Below are 18,780 nucleotides of genomic sequence, written 5' to 3'. Positions count from 1 at the left end.
TAATGTTATTAAATAAGTGTTAAATGTCTGCGTTTACTCGTGCAATGACTTCATGGTTCAGATCGTTGAGCCAAGATATTTGAAATGCCTCGGTTCTTGTAGGTCAGTGCCATTGATTTTAATAGTACCCTGCTCGTTTGGGTCTGTCATCATGTACTTGGTACATGTCTTTTTAACATTGAGGCGTAGGCCGAAAGTTGCTAGCCGATTGCTACATGCCTGGACATTCTGCTCGAGGCTGGCTTTCTCTTCAGCAGCAAGCATAACATCATCTGCATAGAGAAGTGTCCATGGCGCTGGCTGCTGTAGGTCTCACGTGATGGCATCCATCACAAGAATGAATAGGAGCAGTGATAACGCCGATCCTTGGTGGACGCCCACAGTAATATGGAACTCCTTCGTTGTTCCAGCAGTTGCCTGCACTCAGCTTTTTGGTTCATCATACAGCAGCTTTACCCATTTGATGAGTTCTTCAGGAACTTCATGGGTTCTTAATGTATTCCAGATAGCTTCATGGGGAAAGGCAGTGTTCAGGGGCTTATGTTTCTCTCGATGCTTCTCAAACAGGAGCCTGGTGGCATGAATTGCATCAACTGTCCCACAGTTCTTCACAAATCCAGCCTGATTGACTGATTGAATCAAATTTGCTTATTCAGGACACGTTCAAAGATCTTCATGGTGTGTGAGAGCAATCGAATTGGCTGGTAGTTGACACATTCAGCCGGGTTGCCCTTCTTCTTCCAGATTGGAATGGTTGTACTGACCTGCCAGTCGTCAGGCGTCGTCTTCTCTGAAATTACCTGGTTGAAAAAATATGCTAGCCATTCAGATGAATTCCAGAATTGTGACTTACACACCCCTGCTGCCAGATCGTCTGGTCCAGTAGCTTTACCTGGCTTAATTTTCTTCACTGCTTCAGCAACTTTGTCAGCTGTGACCGGTTGCACTGGACTGAGAACAGAAGGAGTGGACACAATCAGTGGATGTGGGAACTCCTCAGTCAAGATCTTCTCGAAGTAGTCCTGCCAGCCTTCTTGCGGTCATTGATCAGCTGCCCGTTTTCGTCATTGACACGAAGAACTTCTCGATATCCTCAGTCTGACGATGGCGCAACTTCATGAGGCAATAGATGCCATGTTCGCCTTCGCACGTGTCAAGCTTTCCTGTAGCTCAAACAGTAGAGCATGGCGCTAGCAACGCCAAGGTCATGGGTTCGATTCCCAGGGAAAGCAAGAATTGACAAAATGTAAAATGTGTACCTTGAATGCAATGTAAGTCACTTTGGATAAAAGCGTCTGCCAAATGCATAAATGTAAATGTAAATGTCAAGCTATTTGTAGAGCTTGTCATAGCAAGCAGCTTTTGCGGCAGCTACGGTCTCCTTCGCGCTCCTTTGGGCATCGTGATACTTCTGCCAGTTATTACAGTTCTTGTCAGCGAGAAAAGTGTGGTAGAGGCATTTCTTCTCGCAGACTTTCGCCTTGACTTCGTCTGTCCACAGCCATTCTTCCTTATCGACCCGCTGTATTCATGGCTTAGTCATGCCAAGTTGTGTGTGTGCTGCTTCGTTAATCATTTGTTTGGCTTTCCTCCATGTTTCTTCAACTGTCGTGATTGGCAGCAGATGGATGCTTGTGATGACTTCAACCTCTTTTTCTGGTCCATTTTGATCCATTTTACGGTCTTTTGGTGGTTCAATGCGGAGTTAACAGATGACTGGATGCTGTTGGGCAACGACCGGCTCATACGGGATAGCCTTGACTTTGAGCAGTCTTCAAATTACGTCCTCTGACTAAGATAAAGTCAATTTGTGACTTTGTGTTGCCACTGTAGTAGGTAATGAGATGTAGTTCTGCAAGCGGCTATCCCGTGTTCATGATAATGAGGTCATGGGCGTTGGCATATTCGAGGGTTTGCTCGCCCTCATCGTTTCGCATTCCATAGCCGAATCCCACATGGCAGCTTTTGTCTTTTCGTCTAGCAGGGCCCAGAAGACATCCTTGTCCAAGGACATAGCATCCAGTTTGACGCATAAGCAGAGATGTGGAAGCGGACTTCATTAACCAGTCGTCATAGCACTGAACTTCAGCGACTGCATCCCGGAAAAAGCTGTGAAATGATAATACCGACGCCATATCGTTTTAATTGGTGGATTAAAAGCTCACCTCGATTGGCTAAACAGAACATCCTCCAAAAAAAGATATTTATGAATCTTAACCTGTCTGCAAGGTCTCCAAAATACAGCACACAAATTCAAAGCAGTCCAAGAACATGGCGATTTGCAAATATGGATTCAACGATCCATAAATACATGTAACATCATTAATAAATGTGTGATGGAAATTACACAAATATGTATATATCAAGTTCTTGAATTAAAGATGTTAAATTTATTTAGGTAAGATTTGTGTGAGCTTTTGGGGAAATATGCTTTTACTTGTGTATTTATGAATTGTTTTGAATTTATTACTCGGATTTTGTAAATGTGAATTGTGCTGTGCTTTTATGAATTTTGTATTATTTTTGAGGCTGATCTGGCTTCATGATTACCCCAAACATGCGGTCACTCATTTAGAATACTTCAAATGATTTATTATTGATTTAATAACATCAAAACAAGGTTAAGAACAAATTCATGCGTGTAGACACATGTTGGAATTTTTTGGGAAAAGTTCTCCTGTGCATATAACTATGAAAAATCCACCCAATTATTAGTGAATGAGACCCATTATTCTTTACTGAACTTACGGTCCCAAGGATCACCGATGCGGATCTGCTTGTAAGCTTTAGTGATTCTCTCCACCACCTTGTCATGTACAATTTCATGCAGCATCTAAATCAGCAGGAAAACAGATGAATAACAATCAGACATATGGATGCAAAAAATGAGAAACTAGTAAAAAAAAGGAGGAACTTTGGTTAAACTAGTGCTTATCTTTAGCACACTATACTAACCAGTCGTCTGGTAGTAGTGCATCGCTGGCCAGCCGTTCCCACAGAGGCGAAGACAGCAGATGGCACAACCAGATTAAGATCAGCGTCCTCAAACACTGGGACAAAAACATTATGCAATGACTTTATGGATTACATAAACAAGGAAAGACTTCCTTAAATTAATGATTCCTTATGGACACAACCTCAGACTAGGGTGACCACCTAGTTCCTCTTTTTGCGGGGAAATGCGAGACACGGGGAGAGAGATAAATTCTCTACTATAAGACTATGTAAACATTCATTTATATTAGTTGGAAAGTCTATTTGATGTGACGTAACTGATGTTGGATGATAAGATGCTTTATATAGCCAATAAGCTTTGGTAACTGATCAGCTCTATGACAGGCCCTACATTTGCCCAGGTTTGAGTGATCCAATGTAATTTACCTCACATGACCTATACAGTCTGCTAAATAAAGACTACAAAGTAAAAATCACATTTTACACTGAAATAAATTTCCTTAAGTACCAACTTGTTGGATCTAGCCGCTTTGAGCAGGACGCTCTTATCCACTGCGTCTAGAAGTCCTGGCAAGTGTAACTGTATTAAGCCTTCACCCCAAGTTTCACTTCTGATGAAGTCCACAGGTTCCCTGACTCCAAGTTAGTCATCAGCGGAAAAAACCCTCTCTATGAATGCGTTGGTTGGTTATTTTTCCACACACTAGCTAGAACATGTCCGCTGTGCGAATATATTTTTTAATGGCAATCACATTTTTTAAATTCTATTTTTTATTGTGGTATTGTAATTTCAGCTAAGAAAAACAGGCATAAGTGAAATGCGGGACACTGCTTACATCTTGCAGGACGTGGGACAATGCTCCCAATTTTGGGTTTATTAGGGTTTAGTAACCCATTACAGGTTGCTGTTCTCATGCATCAGTAAGATTAAGATTCAGTAAGATTAAGTAATTAATGTCAATTTACAAGCTAAATTCAATATCCAACAAGAAATGAAACTGCTCACGAGCATCTTTAAAGCGGTTAATAATTTTTTTTTTTTCTGCTTTGGACATGGGTCACACACCTTTCCAGCAGCAAGTTCACTCTGTGAACTTCAAAGTTTTTCAAGCATGTTCTTTCAAAAGAAATGCGTTGTTCATTACTGTAAAGTCACATCACTGAAAGAGTTCCTCTGTGATTAACTGATAAAATGTATTGTAGATTTTCATTATCGAATTTATCAACTAGTTGTTGTACCCCTACAGTTTATTCAATTATCATTATTCAAAAGACTAAAGGCCCATTCACACCAAGAACAATAATAACTATAAAGATAACATTACTGTATTAGTTTCCACACCAAAGAATGATAACACTGTTTATTCTAAATGCGCGCTGCAGTTTAGTCGTCTGCTGCTTTAAATACTCAAGCTATTTAAAGCGGAATAGAATCTGATTGGCTGTCAATATTTTTATTGTTCATTTGCTGAAAAAAAAAAAATATGAAAGTGATTCCAGCGATATTGTTCCTCTGTGCCGTTATTGTTATAGTTGCGGTGTGAATTTATTGTTATAGTTATCGCCCTTGGTGTGAACAGGCCTTTTAAAACTTAAACAAAAAGACCCTTTTCAATTAATTAAATGCAACAAACCTATGATGGCGTTATTTCCTCCCAACTCCAGTAGCTGACGACCTGTAGAAAATCAAAATATTCACTTTAAAAATCATAAGTCAAATCAGGAACCAGCAGCACGACTCTGGATAAATTGAGAATCACAATTTTGGTTTCAAACAGAGATTACAATTCTCCCACGATTCTGAGCAGAGAACAAAACAAAACAAGTAGTTTACTAGAGGTTCAGACAAAATATAAATTGCTGCAGTCCATTTAAAAAGAAATATAAAAAACATTGAATGATTCAATGACAAATACAATTTTTAACCACTTGTCACCACCTTCTGGTGTAACATTGTAATGATACAATTGTTATTTTATATTTAATTAATTATTTATTTATATTATGAAAAGAAAGTGACAGTCACTTTTTCATCAGTTTTCATCTTGAACCGTTGTCGCAGAAGGTGAGTGAATGCAACGAAGTAAACATTAATTATGCCTACATGTAATCAAACGCAACGGCTAAGACAGACTTCTCGTGAAAACTGAACTTGCGCTCTGCTGCCACACTGGAGTGCAACTTGCCACCAACTGGACGGGTGGGAATTATAGTTACAATACATCACCCTCAGTATAATCTATCAAAATGATCTGTCAGACTGCCTTCAGATTTTTCTATCACTGCTAAACAAATTCTGTCAATTCTGTCAAATCGGTTAACATGTCCTCTGATTGGGACACTTTTAAAAAGATTGAAAAGATGACTGGGAAAAAGTGTCCCAATCAACTTGAATTCACCCTAGTCAAGTCAAGTTTATTTATATAGTGCTTTTTACAAAGCAGACTGTTTCAAAGCAGCTTCACGATGTTAAACAGGCTAAGACGGACTTCTCGTGAAAACTTAACTTGCGCTCTGCTGCCACACTGGAGTGCATTTGCCACCAACTGGACAGGGGTGGGAATTATAGTTACAATACTATACATCACCCTCAGTTTAATCTATCAAAATGATCTGTTAGACTGCCTTCAGATTTTTCTATCACTGCTAAACAAATTCTGTCAAAATCGGTTAACATGACCTCTGATTGGGACACTTTTTAAAAAAAAATTAAGATGACTGGGAAAAAGTGTCCCAATCAACTTGAATTCACCCTAGTCAAGTCAACTTTATTTATTTAGCGCTTTTTACAATGCAGACTGTTTCAAAGCAGCTCCACGGTGTTAAACAGGAAAATAATGCAACAGAATTTGATTCAGCTGTACAGCCGCTCTGGAGAAAATGGTTGTGTCATCTAGCTAATTTCAATTATCATATAGTGACAATGTGGGCAGATCAGTAATTTAGTTGATGTAGTTAATTTAGTTTAGTAATTAAATTTATTTGGATATTTAGTTGAAAATGTAGTGTCCCCAACTGAGCAAGCCAAGCCAAAGGCGACAGTGGCAAGGAACCAAAACTCCATCAGGTGGCATAATGGAGAAAATAAACCTTGGGAGAAACCAGGCTCAGTCGGGGTGCCAGTTCTCCTCTGGCCAATTAACAAACAGTGCATGATTATTATTCTGCCAAAATATTAGTATCAGTATTCAATACTAATACCAATGAAATTCACATATTACTGAACACACTTGTTTATTTAAAAAGTTCAAGATTTAGCCTAGAAATCTAGACATACCCTAGCGGCAGAAAATAGATTTTGCCGCGAGTGTAGTCTAGCAACTCTGGGTAGACCTGAGAGCTGGAAAAACCAAACTCTGGTCAGGCCAAATCACAGCGTGTGTAGAGTCGGTGGGCGGGCTTAACATAATGACGGCACATCACGGCAGAGTTGTGGAGGTTCTGCGTGCTATTTGTAGACAAAGAAGCTGACGAACAGCGGTCTTTTGAATCGGCTTTGGCCGCGACTCTTGAAGACTTGGAATTAAGCTTTTGTTTGAGAAAAGAACAAAGAACGGCACTGAAGTCATTCTTAAGAAAAGAATATATGTTCAAAGTTTGGCCTACCGGATACGGTGAAAGTCTATTAACTAACGTTAGCTCGGCTTCACCTTCTTTGCTCTGGTTGGTTGTGGCGCTCATGGTGCCATCCAATTGCATGCAGAGGGAATTTGAAAGACAACCGTTTATCCCGCCCCTCGGATTGAGCCCTGTCAATGATGAGTTTCCAGACCCAACATCTTGATGTGGGTCTGGCTTGTCAGGCTATTCAATATTAATATTACTACAAATAATGCATCAATTTTTTTTAACATTAACATTCTCTAAACAGTGCAATTGTCACAACTGTTTGATCAGAACATCACAATAGGGAACATTTATTTTTGTAGCAATGTGTAGCATGTGAACACAAAATTCACATTTGCATGTCTATTTTTACATTCTTACTAGGGCTTTGTATCACCAAAAACTAGGGCTTTGTATCACCAAAAATCTGGGGGGTATTCCAGAAAGCAGGTTGTGAGACATACCAGGGTATGTTTAGGAGTAAGTTAGCGGATAACCTCAACTTTCGGTTCCAAAGATGGAGGTAACTTTCAGGGTATGTACACTCACCTAAAGGATTATTAGGAACACCTGTTCAATTTCTCATTAATGCAATTATCTAATCAACCAATCACATGGCAGTTGCTTCAATGCATTTAGGGGTGTGGTCCTGGTCAAGACAATCTCCTGAACTCCAAACTGAATGTCAGAATGGGAAAGAAAGGTGATTTAAGCAATTTTGAGCGTGGCATGGTTGTTGGTGCCAGACGGGCCGGTCTGAGTATTTCACAATCTGCTCAGTTACTGGGATTTTCAGGCAGACCAGAGCAGGTTATGTTCCAGGGTTAGTTTGCTTAAGAGGTATTCAGATGTGTTTTATATAATTAATAAAGTTATTAAAATAACCAAATTTGTTTCAGTTATATAATATACAATAGTATATATTAATTCTAAATAATTAAAAATAAGTAAATTAAAAACAAGTTTAAATGTTAATTAAATTAAAATATATTTATTATTTATTTTATTGTCATCCATGTGTGAGCTTATTCAATTAATAAGCATCAAACAAACAATATTTTTAAGATTACTTATTAAACGAAAAGATGATTGCACAATCCCCAAATAGGTGGCGATGTTCACGTCTTCTTTTGTTTAATGGCGATTTACATAACCTACTTAGGTTATGTAAATCGCCATTAAACAAAAGACGAGGAAGTAGAATGGCGCGCTTTTTCTTATCAATGTTTATTTATAGAGCACATTTAAACCCAACCAAGGTTGACCAAAGTGCTTTACAAGGTATAAAAGAAAACAGCAGTAAAACGAGAAAAGGAAAAAAAACATTCTTAGCATCTGTTTCCATGGTGAATCATCGATTCGTTGCTCTGTTGAGAATGTCTTGTGTGTTCATGGTTAACATACTCTGAGTTGGCTGAACTTACCCCCGGACTCGTTTTTGGAACCAGCATACCTTGAGTAAGCAAAGCTTAGGCTAATCAACTAAAAGTTCAAGGTATATGTGACGTTAGCCTTGCTATAGAAGTTAACCTTGCTTTCTGGTGATACCATATGCATCACAACACATTTATGATACGATATATTGCAATGAGCACTCCAACATATGCATAAAACCTGAATTACTCTCACACTAAGAGCAGTTTTGTGATGTCCATGAATGTTGGTTTATTTTATTTAATCAATTTTGCATTTGTATCACTAATCACTATTTTGTGCAATCGAAGTAAAGGGAAAATGGTAAAGTGCTTTCAGGACTCTTGGTATTAGAGCCGCCACAATATCAGATTTTTCACTACACGATTATTGTAGCAAAAAGAATTCACAATAACAATATATTTTGTAGATTTTTGGGCCAATGAATCACCTTTGCATACAAAAGGAACAATTACACTTAATAGAACTAAAAAGCGAACTACTTTTAGCTTAGCACTAGTTAAGTCAACTCAAGTCACCTTTATTTATATAACGCTTTTTACAATGCAGATTTTTTTCAAAGCAGCTTCACAGTGTTAGGAAAATAATGCAACAAAATTTGATTCGGCTGCACAGCCACTCTGGAGAAAACAGTAATGTCATCGTCCACCTCAGTTCAGTTCTCATATAGTGTCAATGCGGGCGGATCAGTAATATAGTTGAATATTTAGTGTTTAACTGGTGATGGGCGCTTGTGAAGCACTGCTTTGTGATGCTTTAAAACCTTTGCAAATAATTTGTTTTAAACTGCATATCAAACTGCCATGTGATTTCAGTAAACAAGGCTTTGTGTCACAACTGTTTTGAAATTTCAATGGTTCGCTGTTGGAGGACGATCTCATTGAAACCATGAATCCATGATTAACACCATTGAACCAGTGTTTATGGTTTTTACCTGATCTCGGATCAATTTTATACATTTGTAATAATTTTTAAGAGACAAGAAAGAATAGTACTTAATAGTCTCTTATTGGCTTGTTTAGACAAGACCTCCATACAAAACAAGCCCTGCAAATTAATAAAAGAACATGTTATACAGACACTTCATATTTAATGGTATTTGATGATTTGTTAATTGCATCTAATATACAGGTGCTGGTCATATAAATTAGAATATCATCAAAAAGTTGATTTATTTCACTAATTCCATTCAAAAAGTGAAACTTGTATATTATATTCATTCATTACACACACACACACTGAAATATTTCAAATGTTTATTTCTTTTAATTTTGATGATTATAACTGACAACTAAGGAAAATCCCAAATTCAGTATCTCAGAAAATTTGAATATTGTGAAATGGTTCAATATTGAAGACACTTGGTGCCACACTCTAATCAGCTAATTAACTCAAAACACCTGCAAAGGCCTTTAACCCTCTGGAGTCTGAGCTCTTTTTGGGCCCTTTAGAAGTTGACATGCTCTGACATGTGTTTTTTTCAGTTGCTTATAAACACATTAATGGCAAAAGTGTAATTACACTGTATTCAGCACAAACTGGGCTACCATAATATGTGAGCAACATGTATGTACATGCTTGTATTTTTGAGAGAAAAATGTTTATAAACGGATTTTGAAAAAACAAAAAAATTTGTTTTAAAATTAAGGCCTCAAAACACACAATAGATATGTGTTCCCAAGACTTTTGACTCCTGTCTGTATTTGTATAGAGTTTTTTCTTCAAACTGATGTGAGAATCATTGAGTCTACTCATTCACATAAAACAATACACTGATTTAAAATTTGTAAGACAGCTTCTCTTCACAAAGCCAATATGCGAGGAGGCATGATATCTAATGAATAATGATGAGATAGCACCTGAGATAAAGGACTCGCATTAATGAGCTGCATAATGAATGAGCTTCAGGTAGGCCTATGTGACAGAGCAACAGAGCAAAGGAAATATATATTTTTTGTAGTTTATTTTATTTGGAATGTAATCAACAAAGGCCTATTATATTTTAAATGATCAGAAGATTTGACTACACTTCAAAAAAATGCTCTTCTTATTTGGTATTTTTTCTTGTTTCCAGTCCCAATATTTAAAATTGTTAAACCAAGATGAATTTACTAGATAACTACAAATTTCTGGGGGGAAAATCAAAATGAAGTGAGTTTTTGCTAATTTAGTTAGTTAGTTAACTTTATCGTCCCCAAGGGGAAATTCTGCTTGGGCACAGTGCAGAGTTGCTTCATAAAGGTAGACCAGATAACTTAAAACAATCTATATTCTCTGCCATAACAATTTATGATTTATTAAAATATAATTTATGATTTATTACACCAATTTATTAAAACACAACAATTAGCTAATGAGATTAAAACCATGTTTTTACTTACTTTATATCACAAGTCAAATGTTTTAAATAACCTTGTGTGATCTCATTTGGCTTTGGATCAAAAAAATCAGACAGAAAATATATTTTACAATATTCTGCATAATTATAAAAGCTCGAGTAGCATTGCATTATTAATATAATCTATTATGAAAACACCCAACATGGTATATATATAACAAAGATAAGCCATATATTGTCACGATTGTGTGTTTATTATCTTCAAACCTGTCTGCCTGCATGTTAGAGCGATTTCTGGAAGCTGTTTATGTCAGTGTCACATGGTATCTTCTTCATGCGTGCTATATATGGACTACATGTGCACGGAGTGCCCTCTGGGTGCCAGTTGAAGTATGAAGAGTTTATGAATGAGAGCAGGTGACGCTCGTATTACAATCTTTAGAAGGTACCGACGCGGTTTTCATATTCATAACTCCTGACACATTAACAAATTACGGTCACTATACGTCTTCGAGAATAAAACAGAGGTCAAAAATGGAAGCTTGAGTCTTAGATCTTTTAAATGATGTATAGTTTGTCAAGGTAATTACTTACATCTGACACTAATTTTGCGCTAATTTAAACAAAGAAAGCTTCAGTGCGCCCTCGTTGCACGATGTGTTTGTTTGAGCTGATGTGTGTGTGGGCGTCGCCTCAGTATTTGAATCTCAATAGAGCGCATGCTTAGTGGGCGTGGTCGCATTAGTCTATAATGAGCCGCTCAGGAATGACTAGCATCACTCTGCTTTCAAACGGATTACATAAACACAGAATATTTGTTTTTGATTTGGTTTACAGTGTTTAAAACCTGACATTTCAGCGTTTCTTTAGACATATGGCTCATGTTTGTGAGACAAGTTTTCAATAAGCTAGGTCATTTTCTGAAGACTATCTGAATGAACGTCTTTGACAGAGAGGCTGCAGATCGCACGTTTGATTTCTTTATTTTGCAAAAAGCAAAACAATTGGTTTTTGTGACTACTAAAAAAAAATAGAAACTTAACAGATAATGTATAACACTTGCCTGAATGATAAAAAAAACGACAGAGTTATTTGAGTCTCTTTGGCACTGATAAGAAAAAAAAGCAAGCCAATCATGCCGGCGTGATTGCCGACTCGAGAGGGTTAAATGGTCTCTCAGTCTAGTTCTGTAGGCTACACATTCATGGGGAAGACTGCTGACTTGACAGTTGTCCAAAAGACGACCATTGACACCTTGCACAAGGAGGGCAAGACACAAAAGGCTATTGCAAAAGAGGCTGGCTGTTCACAGAGCTGTGTCCAAGCACATTAAAAGAGAGGCGAAGGGAAGGAAAAGATGTGGTAGAAAAAAGTGTACAAGCAATAAGGATAACCGCACCCTGGAGAGGATTGTGAAACAAAACCCATTCAAAAATGTGGGGGAGATTCACAAAGAGTGGACTGCAGCTGGAGTCAGTGCTTCAAGAACCACTACGCACAGACATATGCAAGACATGGGTTTCAGCGGTCACATTCCTTGTGTCAAGCCACTCTAGAACAACAGACAGCGTCAGAAGCATCTCGCCTGGGATAAAAACAAAAAGGACTGGACTGCTGCTGAGTGGTCCAAAGTTATGTTCTCTGATGAAAGTAAATTTTGCATTTCCTATGGAAATCAGGGTCCCAGAGTCTGGAGGAAGAGAGGAGAGGCACACAATCCACGTTGCTTGAGGTCCAGTGTAAAGTTTCCACAGTCAGTGATGGTTTGGGGTGCCATGTCATCTGCTGGTGTTGGTCCTCTGTGTTTTCTGAGGTCCAAGGTCAACGCAGCCGTATACCAGGAAGTTTTAGAGCACTTCATGCTTCCTCCTGCTGACCAACTTTAAGGAGATGCACATTTTCCAACAGGACTTGGCACCTGCACACAGTGCCAAAGCAACCAGTACCTGGTTTAAGGACCATGGTATCCCTGTTCTTAATTGGCCAGCAAACTCTCTTGACCTTAACCCCATAGAAAATCTATGGGGTATTGTGAAGATGCGATATGCCAGACCCAACAATGCAGAAGAGCTGAAGGCCACTATCAGAGCAACCTGGGCTCTCATAACACCTGAGCAGTGCCACAGACTGATCGACTCCATGCCACACCGCATTGCTGCAGTAATTCAGGCAAAAGGAGCCCCAACTAAGTATTGAGTGCTGTACATGCTCATACTTTTCATGTTCATACTTTTCAGTTGGCCAAGATTTCTAAAAATCCTTTCTTTGTATTGGTCTTAAGTAATATTCAAATTTTCTGAGATACTGAATTTGGGATTTTCCTTAGTTGTCAGTTATAATCATCAACATTAAAAGAAATAAACATTTGAATCAGTACTGTATCAGTCTGTGTGTGTAATGAATGAAAATAATATACAAGTTTCACTTTTTGAATGGAATTAGTGAAATAAATCAACTTTTTGATGATATTCTAATTATATGACCAGTACCTGCATTATACTTTCAATAAAACATTTTCAAAGGGGTTATTAAAGCTGTTTTTATGCATGCTTAGGTGGGAGTTATTTTGTTGCATTTACACAGTTTTAACCAGCAGCCGTTACCAGCATGTGGCATTGAATGCTTCAAATAGTGTAAAAATACCAGAGATGGCTTGAACAACACAGACAAACCATACTGTTGCTATTGTGTTTTAATTATCTTTTAAGTTTCATTGCCATGCGGATGGGGTCGGGAATGCATTGGGGGTTTTCTGTTTTAGTTGAGGATGGTGTTTACATGGCGCCAAATAAAATAACTAATCAGTTTTTTACAACAGAAATTAATCAATCAAAAACTCTTTATTCTTTTTTATATTTATTATAATAAAATATTTTTATTCAGCTACAGCGATAGCTGGATGTCTTTGCATTTTCTGGAAAGTCATTTGTTTTATTACCGAGTCTCGCTTGTGGATTTTCTGTGCGAGGGCGCCCTCCGGCGTGGAGTCTGAATGAAACAAATTGCATGCAAGTTTAACACTGACTACGTTTACATGTGCACCAATAATGCAATTATTTCTAATAATGAGAGTAAGGTCTTAAATCACAGTAAGATGTTTACATGACACAAGCAGAACTCTTCACTCCCTGTAGCAACACAATGTAATAACTGCACATAATGTGAAAACTGCATGTAATGTAATAAGTATTACATTATTATTGTAATAAAATGTTCATTATATTCTGGTCTATGCATCCCTGCCTCTTGCTGAATTATTTTTATCCCTGGTAAAATCCCCCAGGGGATGCTACTCCACAAATCACCAACAGAACATAAAATACCAAAAATATATATATTTTTTACAACATCGGCAAGTAAAATGCTGCAACGTGACAATACAACAATAGAATCAGAAATGGACTAACTGACAGTCTGGAATTCGTGATACTGTTCATACACCTCAATCCATGCAGAGCTTTTCAGAAAGTCAGCACGCACCATTAAACTATTTCAGAGTGTGAGGTGTTTACCTTGCACTCAGAAATTGTGCGATTACCTCGCACTCTGAAATAGCAAATATGAGGTAAACGTGTGAATACATATTTCTCCAAATGTGCACACTTTTTTATGCTGTGTATCGAAGCAATGTAATCAAAAATAAATGGGAGCAAACGTGATTGAATATGTACAGGTTTGTGTCTCGTTATTCTAATCAAAATATCAATAACCACTGATTGATTTTGCATTCCTATCAGAAATGAAGAATTGGTGTCATTGTAAATAGTGGTCAAATATCGAAGCTATCTAACCTATTTAATACTTCAAAGCTCAAGGTTAAACCAGAATATTTATTGTAATAAAAAAAAAACTTTAACAACTTTAACCCCTCTGTTCTTTTGACAAATCACACCCTCCATGTATGTAATATGCATGTGTGTGTGTGTGTGTGTGTGTGTGTGTGTGTGTGTGTGTGTGTGTGTGTGTGTGTGTGTGTGTGTGTGTGTGTGGGGTTCAGTAATGGTCTGGGGGAGAAATATCCTTGGAGGATCGCACAGACCTCCACATGATAGCCAGTGGTTCCCTTACTGCAGTTAGGTACGGGGTGAAATCCTTAGAGCCATTGTCAGACCTTATGCTGGTGCAGTTGGCCCTGGGATCCTCCTGGTGCATAATGCCCGGCCTCATGTGGCTAGAGTGTGTAGGCAGTTTTTTAGTTGACAAAGGCATTGATGCCATTGACTGGCCCCTCATGTTCCCTAGACCTAAATCCAAACTGGGAAATTATGTATCGGACCATCCAAAGCCACCAAGTAGCACCACATATACTCAATTTAAAGCAAATAAATGAATGAAGCAGGTGAAATTGCATCAGACAGTTAGATGGCTCTTGGGAGTCAGGAGTTTATCAAACTGAATGAAACTTGTTCCCCGCCATAGTTTTCTAAACCAGCGCCTGCATTTTTTTAAATAATTTTCCCAAAACTTTAATGGGCCCCAGAATATTTTGTTCTATGGATATGAACATGCAACAGAACTGAAAGAACAGGAGCCTCAGCTTTAAAAAAACCAAAAAAAAAAACAAAAAAAAAAACATTTTGAACAAAAAGCAGAGATATAATCTTTTCAAGTTTACTTATTTGATCATTAATTAACTTATTTAATTATTTAATTTGTTTTGTTATCGTGGAAAAATGTGAATCTTTTGCAAGCAAAGATAGAATTGGTGATGAATAAATGTCTCATCGCATAGAAATATTTTACCCCAAAAGACGAGCCTGTGGATATCACATATTAGAGGTCGACCGATATATCAGTCAGCCGATATATCGGGCCGATATTTGTAAATTAATATATCAGCAGATATCCGTGTTTAGTACCGCCGATTTAAAGTCAGGTATATCCGTGGGCAGCCCCGTTTTATTGGTGCGGTGGAACCATAGACCGTAAAAGAAATGGACACAGCGACCCTATAGACTTCCACGGAGGAAAGTGAAGTAAATTAGAAGCACTCACTTCCTGATGGCTGAGCAGCCTCAGACTGAGCTTGACTGCGTAGATGTGACGTGAGGAACCTGTCTGACACTTGTAAGTCTTCTAGTAGTTGTGCAAAGTGAAATCTGAATCACCGAAACTTGCAGAGACGGAGAGCGTGAACAGGAGCAACTTTTGGTAAGTATTCTGATTAATTATTTTGTCATTTTGCATAGTATTTATTTATTTTAATAAATTGCCTCATAGACAGTAAAAGATTTCCTGCAAGCTTCTCCTCCTGTCTATACGGTAATTTCTGTACTGCGCGACAGAGTCGCATGGTTATGATGCAATCGTTAGCCTATTTTTACAAAAACGGCTTCTACTGGGCGATAGTGTTAGATACAAGGTAATGGAGCCTTTAAAACATTGTCGTGTTTCTTTAGAAATAAACAATGGACAAATGGAGTCTTTAAACGCCTTGGATGTAAAGTTATTCGCTGTCAAAGTGATGCCAAAATGAATGGGAGTCAATGGAATGCTAACAGCAGGCGATGGCTTGGTTAGCAATGGCTACCCCTATGGAAGGTACGCTTTCCGGGTGCTGGATTACCCCCTTGGGTGGAACGTGCTGCTGCCGCATGTGAAGGACCCCAAGCCAAAACTTTTGGAAGATTCAACAACAGTCCTGGGAGATAAAGATAAGGATCAGTATCATCTCAGCATCCCAGATAGCTTAGAAGAACTCGATGTTGCAACAGAAACTATTGACTCTCTCTTTTCCAGCACTTTAGACACAGTTGCTCCCCTGTGCTTAAAGAAGATTGAAGAAAATAGTCCAACGCCGTGGTACAACGAGCACACTCGGGCCCTTAAAACAGCAGCCAGAAAAATGGAGAGCTGAATAAAACGGAATTTTATTCAGCCGTATAGCCGTTCTGGAGAAAACGGTGATGTCATCAGTTCATTTCAATTATCATACAGTGACAATGTGGGCTTTAGATCAGTAATTAAATCAGTAATTTAGTTTATGTGGTTAATTTAGTTTAATAATTAATTTATTCAGATATTTAGTTGAAAAATTTAGTGTCCCCAACTGAGCAAGCCAAGACAAAAGCGACAGTGGCAAGGAAACCAAAACCCCATCAGGTAACCTAATGGAGAAAAATAAACCTTGGGAGAAACCAGGCTCAGTCGGGGTGCCAGTTCTTCTCTGGCCAATTAACAAACAGCGTATTATTATTATTATTATTATTATTCTGGCAACTTTACAGGTCAGAGTTCATAATAGAAAGAAATATTCAAAGGATCGCAGGCAACATGCCGGAGAGGGGTTTATTGAGGATGTGTCGATTAAACAATTATTAAATGGGAATAATCGGAATATCAGAGTTATCATGCCGGAGACGGGTTTATTGAGGATGCTGTATTGATGAAACAATTATTAAAGTGCATATTCGAAAGATCGGAGGCAACACGCCGGAGATGGGTTTATTGAGGATGACATATCGATTAAAGTATTATTAAATTGTAATATTCGAACAATCGGAGTCATCACGCCGGAGACGGGTTTATTGAGGATGCCGCGTCGACGATGCAATTTCAGGGGAGTCTAATTGACATCAGGGTCATGTGTTGGTCATGTCTGGGCGCAGGTCCACCATCTGATCTGGATACAGCTCGGATCCGGCTGACTGCAGTAAACCTCGGGATAAAACAGAGAGACTATCATTAGCGTAGATGCCATTCTTCTGATGATGTCACGAGTACATCATGTGTTATGGGAAGTGTTCCCGGTTCCGGCTGACCTAGTTAATGCAGCCTAACAATCATTTAATTGAAAAAGTGTTTTATGTGTATGCCACAGTAAAGAGATGTGTTTTTAGTCTAGATTTAAACTGACAGTGTGTGTCTGCTTCCCGTACAATGTTAGGAAGACTATTCCAGAGTTTAGAATAGCTAAATAGGAAAAGGATCGACCGCCTGCAGTTGATTTGGATATTCTCGGTATTATCAACTGGCCAGAATTTTGAGACCGCAGTAGACGTGATGGAGTATAATATGTTAAGAGCTCGCTCAAGTATTGGGGAGCTAAACCATTTAGTGCTTTGTAAGTAATAAGCAAGATTTTAAAATGTATGCGATGTTTAATAGGCAGCCAGTGCAGTGTTGACAGAACGGGGCTAATATGGTCATACTTCCTGGTTCTAGTAAGAACTCGAGCTGCTGCGTTTTGGACCAGCTGGAGTTTATTTATTAAGCGAGCAGGGCAACCACTCAGTAGAGCATTACAATAATCTAAACTTGAGGTCATGAACGCATGAACTAACGGTTCAGAATTTTGCATTGAGAGCATGTGCTGTAATTTAGATATATTTTTAAGATGGTAGAATGCAGTTTTACAGATGCTAGAAACGTGGCTTTCAAACGAAAGATTGGTATCAAAGAGCACACCCAGGTTCCTCACTGACGACGAGGACTTGACAGAGCAGCCATCAAGTGTTAGACAGTATTCTAGGTTACTACTTGTGGAGCTATAATTAAAAATTCATTTTTTTCTGAATTGAGTTGCAGGAAATTACTGAGTCAAGGTTTAGCTCTAAGACTATGCCTAATTACTAGAGAGAAGAGCGGAACCACCCCAGGAGGGATGGATGCCATCCTTCTTCAACAGGTCAGGTCTGCCCCAAAAACTTTTCCAATTGTCTATGAACCCTATGTTATTTTGCGGACACCACTTACACAACCAGCCATTGAGTGATGATAGTCTGCTAACCATCTCATCACTCCTTTTTACAGGGAGCGGTCCAGAACAATAAACAGCTTCTGACATCGTACAAGCGAGTTCACACACCTCTTCAATGTTCATTTTGGTGATCTCCGACTGGGGAAGTCGGACATAATTAGTGCCGACGTTAGTGCTAACAAAGTTATATAGTAACTACTGAGTTGTGAGCGCTGTCAGCGTGAGTTTATTTTGTTTGTATCTGAGAGTTCTGAATAAACACGAGTCCCAGTCACGCCGAGTCCGTCTTCATCCTTATTATACCAACTTTGTAACACATGTAATGTACCATTACAGCTGTCGAGATGAACGAGTCACGAGTAAGTGTTGATTATAGCATTATTTTATGAAAAGCGTCAGTGACGCGCATTGAGTACACAGCGCAAACAAATACACAACAGCAGTAATCGGATGTAATCCAGTTTATTGTGGGAATAGCTGGCTAGCCTAGCCCGGATACGCTCACCCCCCTTCTGCTTAATCTTGACGAATAATAAAGTTGTGTGAATTTGAATAATTAACTACACATCAGAAATCACTGATCACAGATCAGAAGGAACTGAAAAAAGACTTCGGTTTTCATTTGTACATCCAAACACTGAGAAACTGCCAGCATTCACTAGTTCACAAGCCATGATCTCTCGAGGACAAATATAGCGCTTGCATGGGCGTGCCAAATTCTCTGGGCGGAGGAAAGGGAGGTTACCGT

At 38.5% G+C, this 18,780-nt stretch overlaps 1 protein-coding gene across 2 annotated transcripts in view; it reads right to left on the bottom strand.

Annotated features, from left to right (window-relative positions):
- Positions 1-18,780, bottom strand: part of aldh7a1 (aldehyde dehydrogenase 7 family, member A1) — a 113,825-nt gene that overhangs the window by 23,312 nt on the left and 71,733 nt on the right. For both annotated transcript variants that reach the window (XM_079805379.1, XM_079805378.1), the window contains exons 10-12: positions 4,590-4,631; positions 2,956-3,050; positions 2,749-2,833 (exon numbers count right to left, since the gene is read on the bottom strand). In XM_079805379.1, the coding sequence (XP_079661505.1) occupies positions 2,749-2,833; positions 2,956-3,050; positions 4,590-4,631 (222 nt within the window). The remainder of the gene's footprint in view (positions 1-2,748; positions 2,834-2,955; positions 3,051-4,589; positions 4,632-18,780) is intronic.

The sequence above is a fragment of the Gobio gobio genome (assembly GCF_949357685.1).
Source record: "Gobio gobio genome assembly, chromosome: 22".
Classification (NCBI taxonomy): domain Eukaryota; kingdom Metazoa; phylum Chordata; class Actinopteri; order Cypriniformes; family Gobionidae; genus Gobio; species Gobio gobio.
Note: the sequence above shows the minus strand (reverse complement) of the source record. Positions and strands in the feature narration are given on the sequence as shown.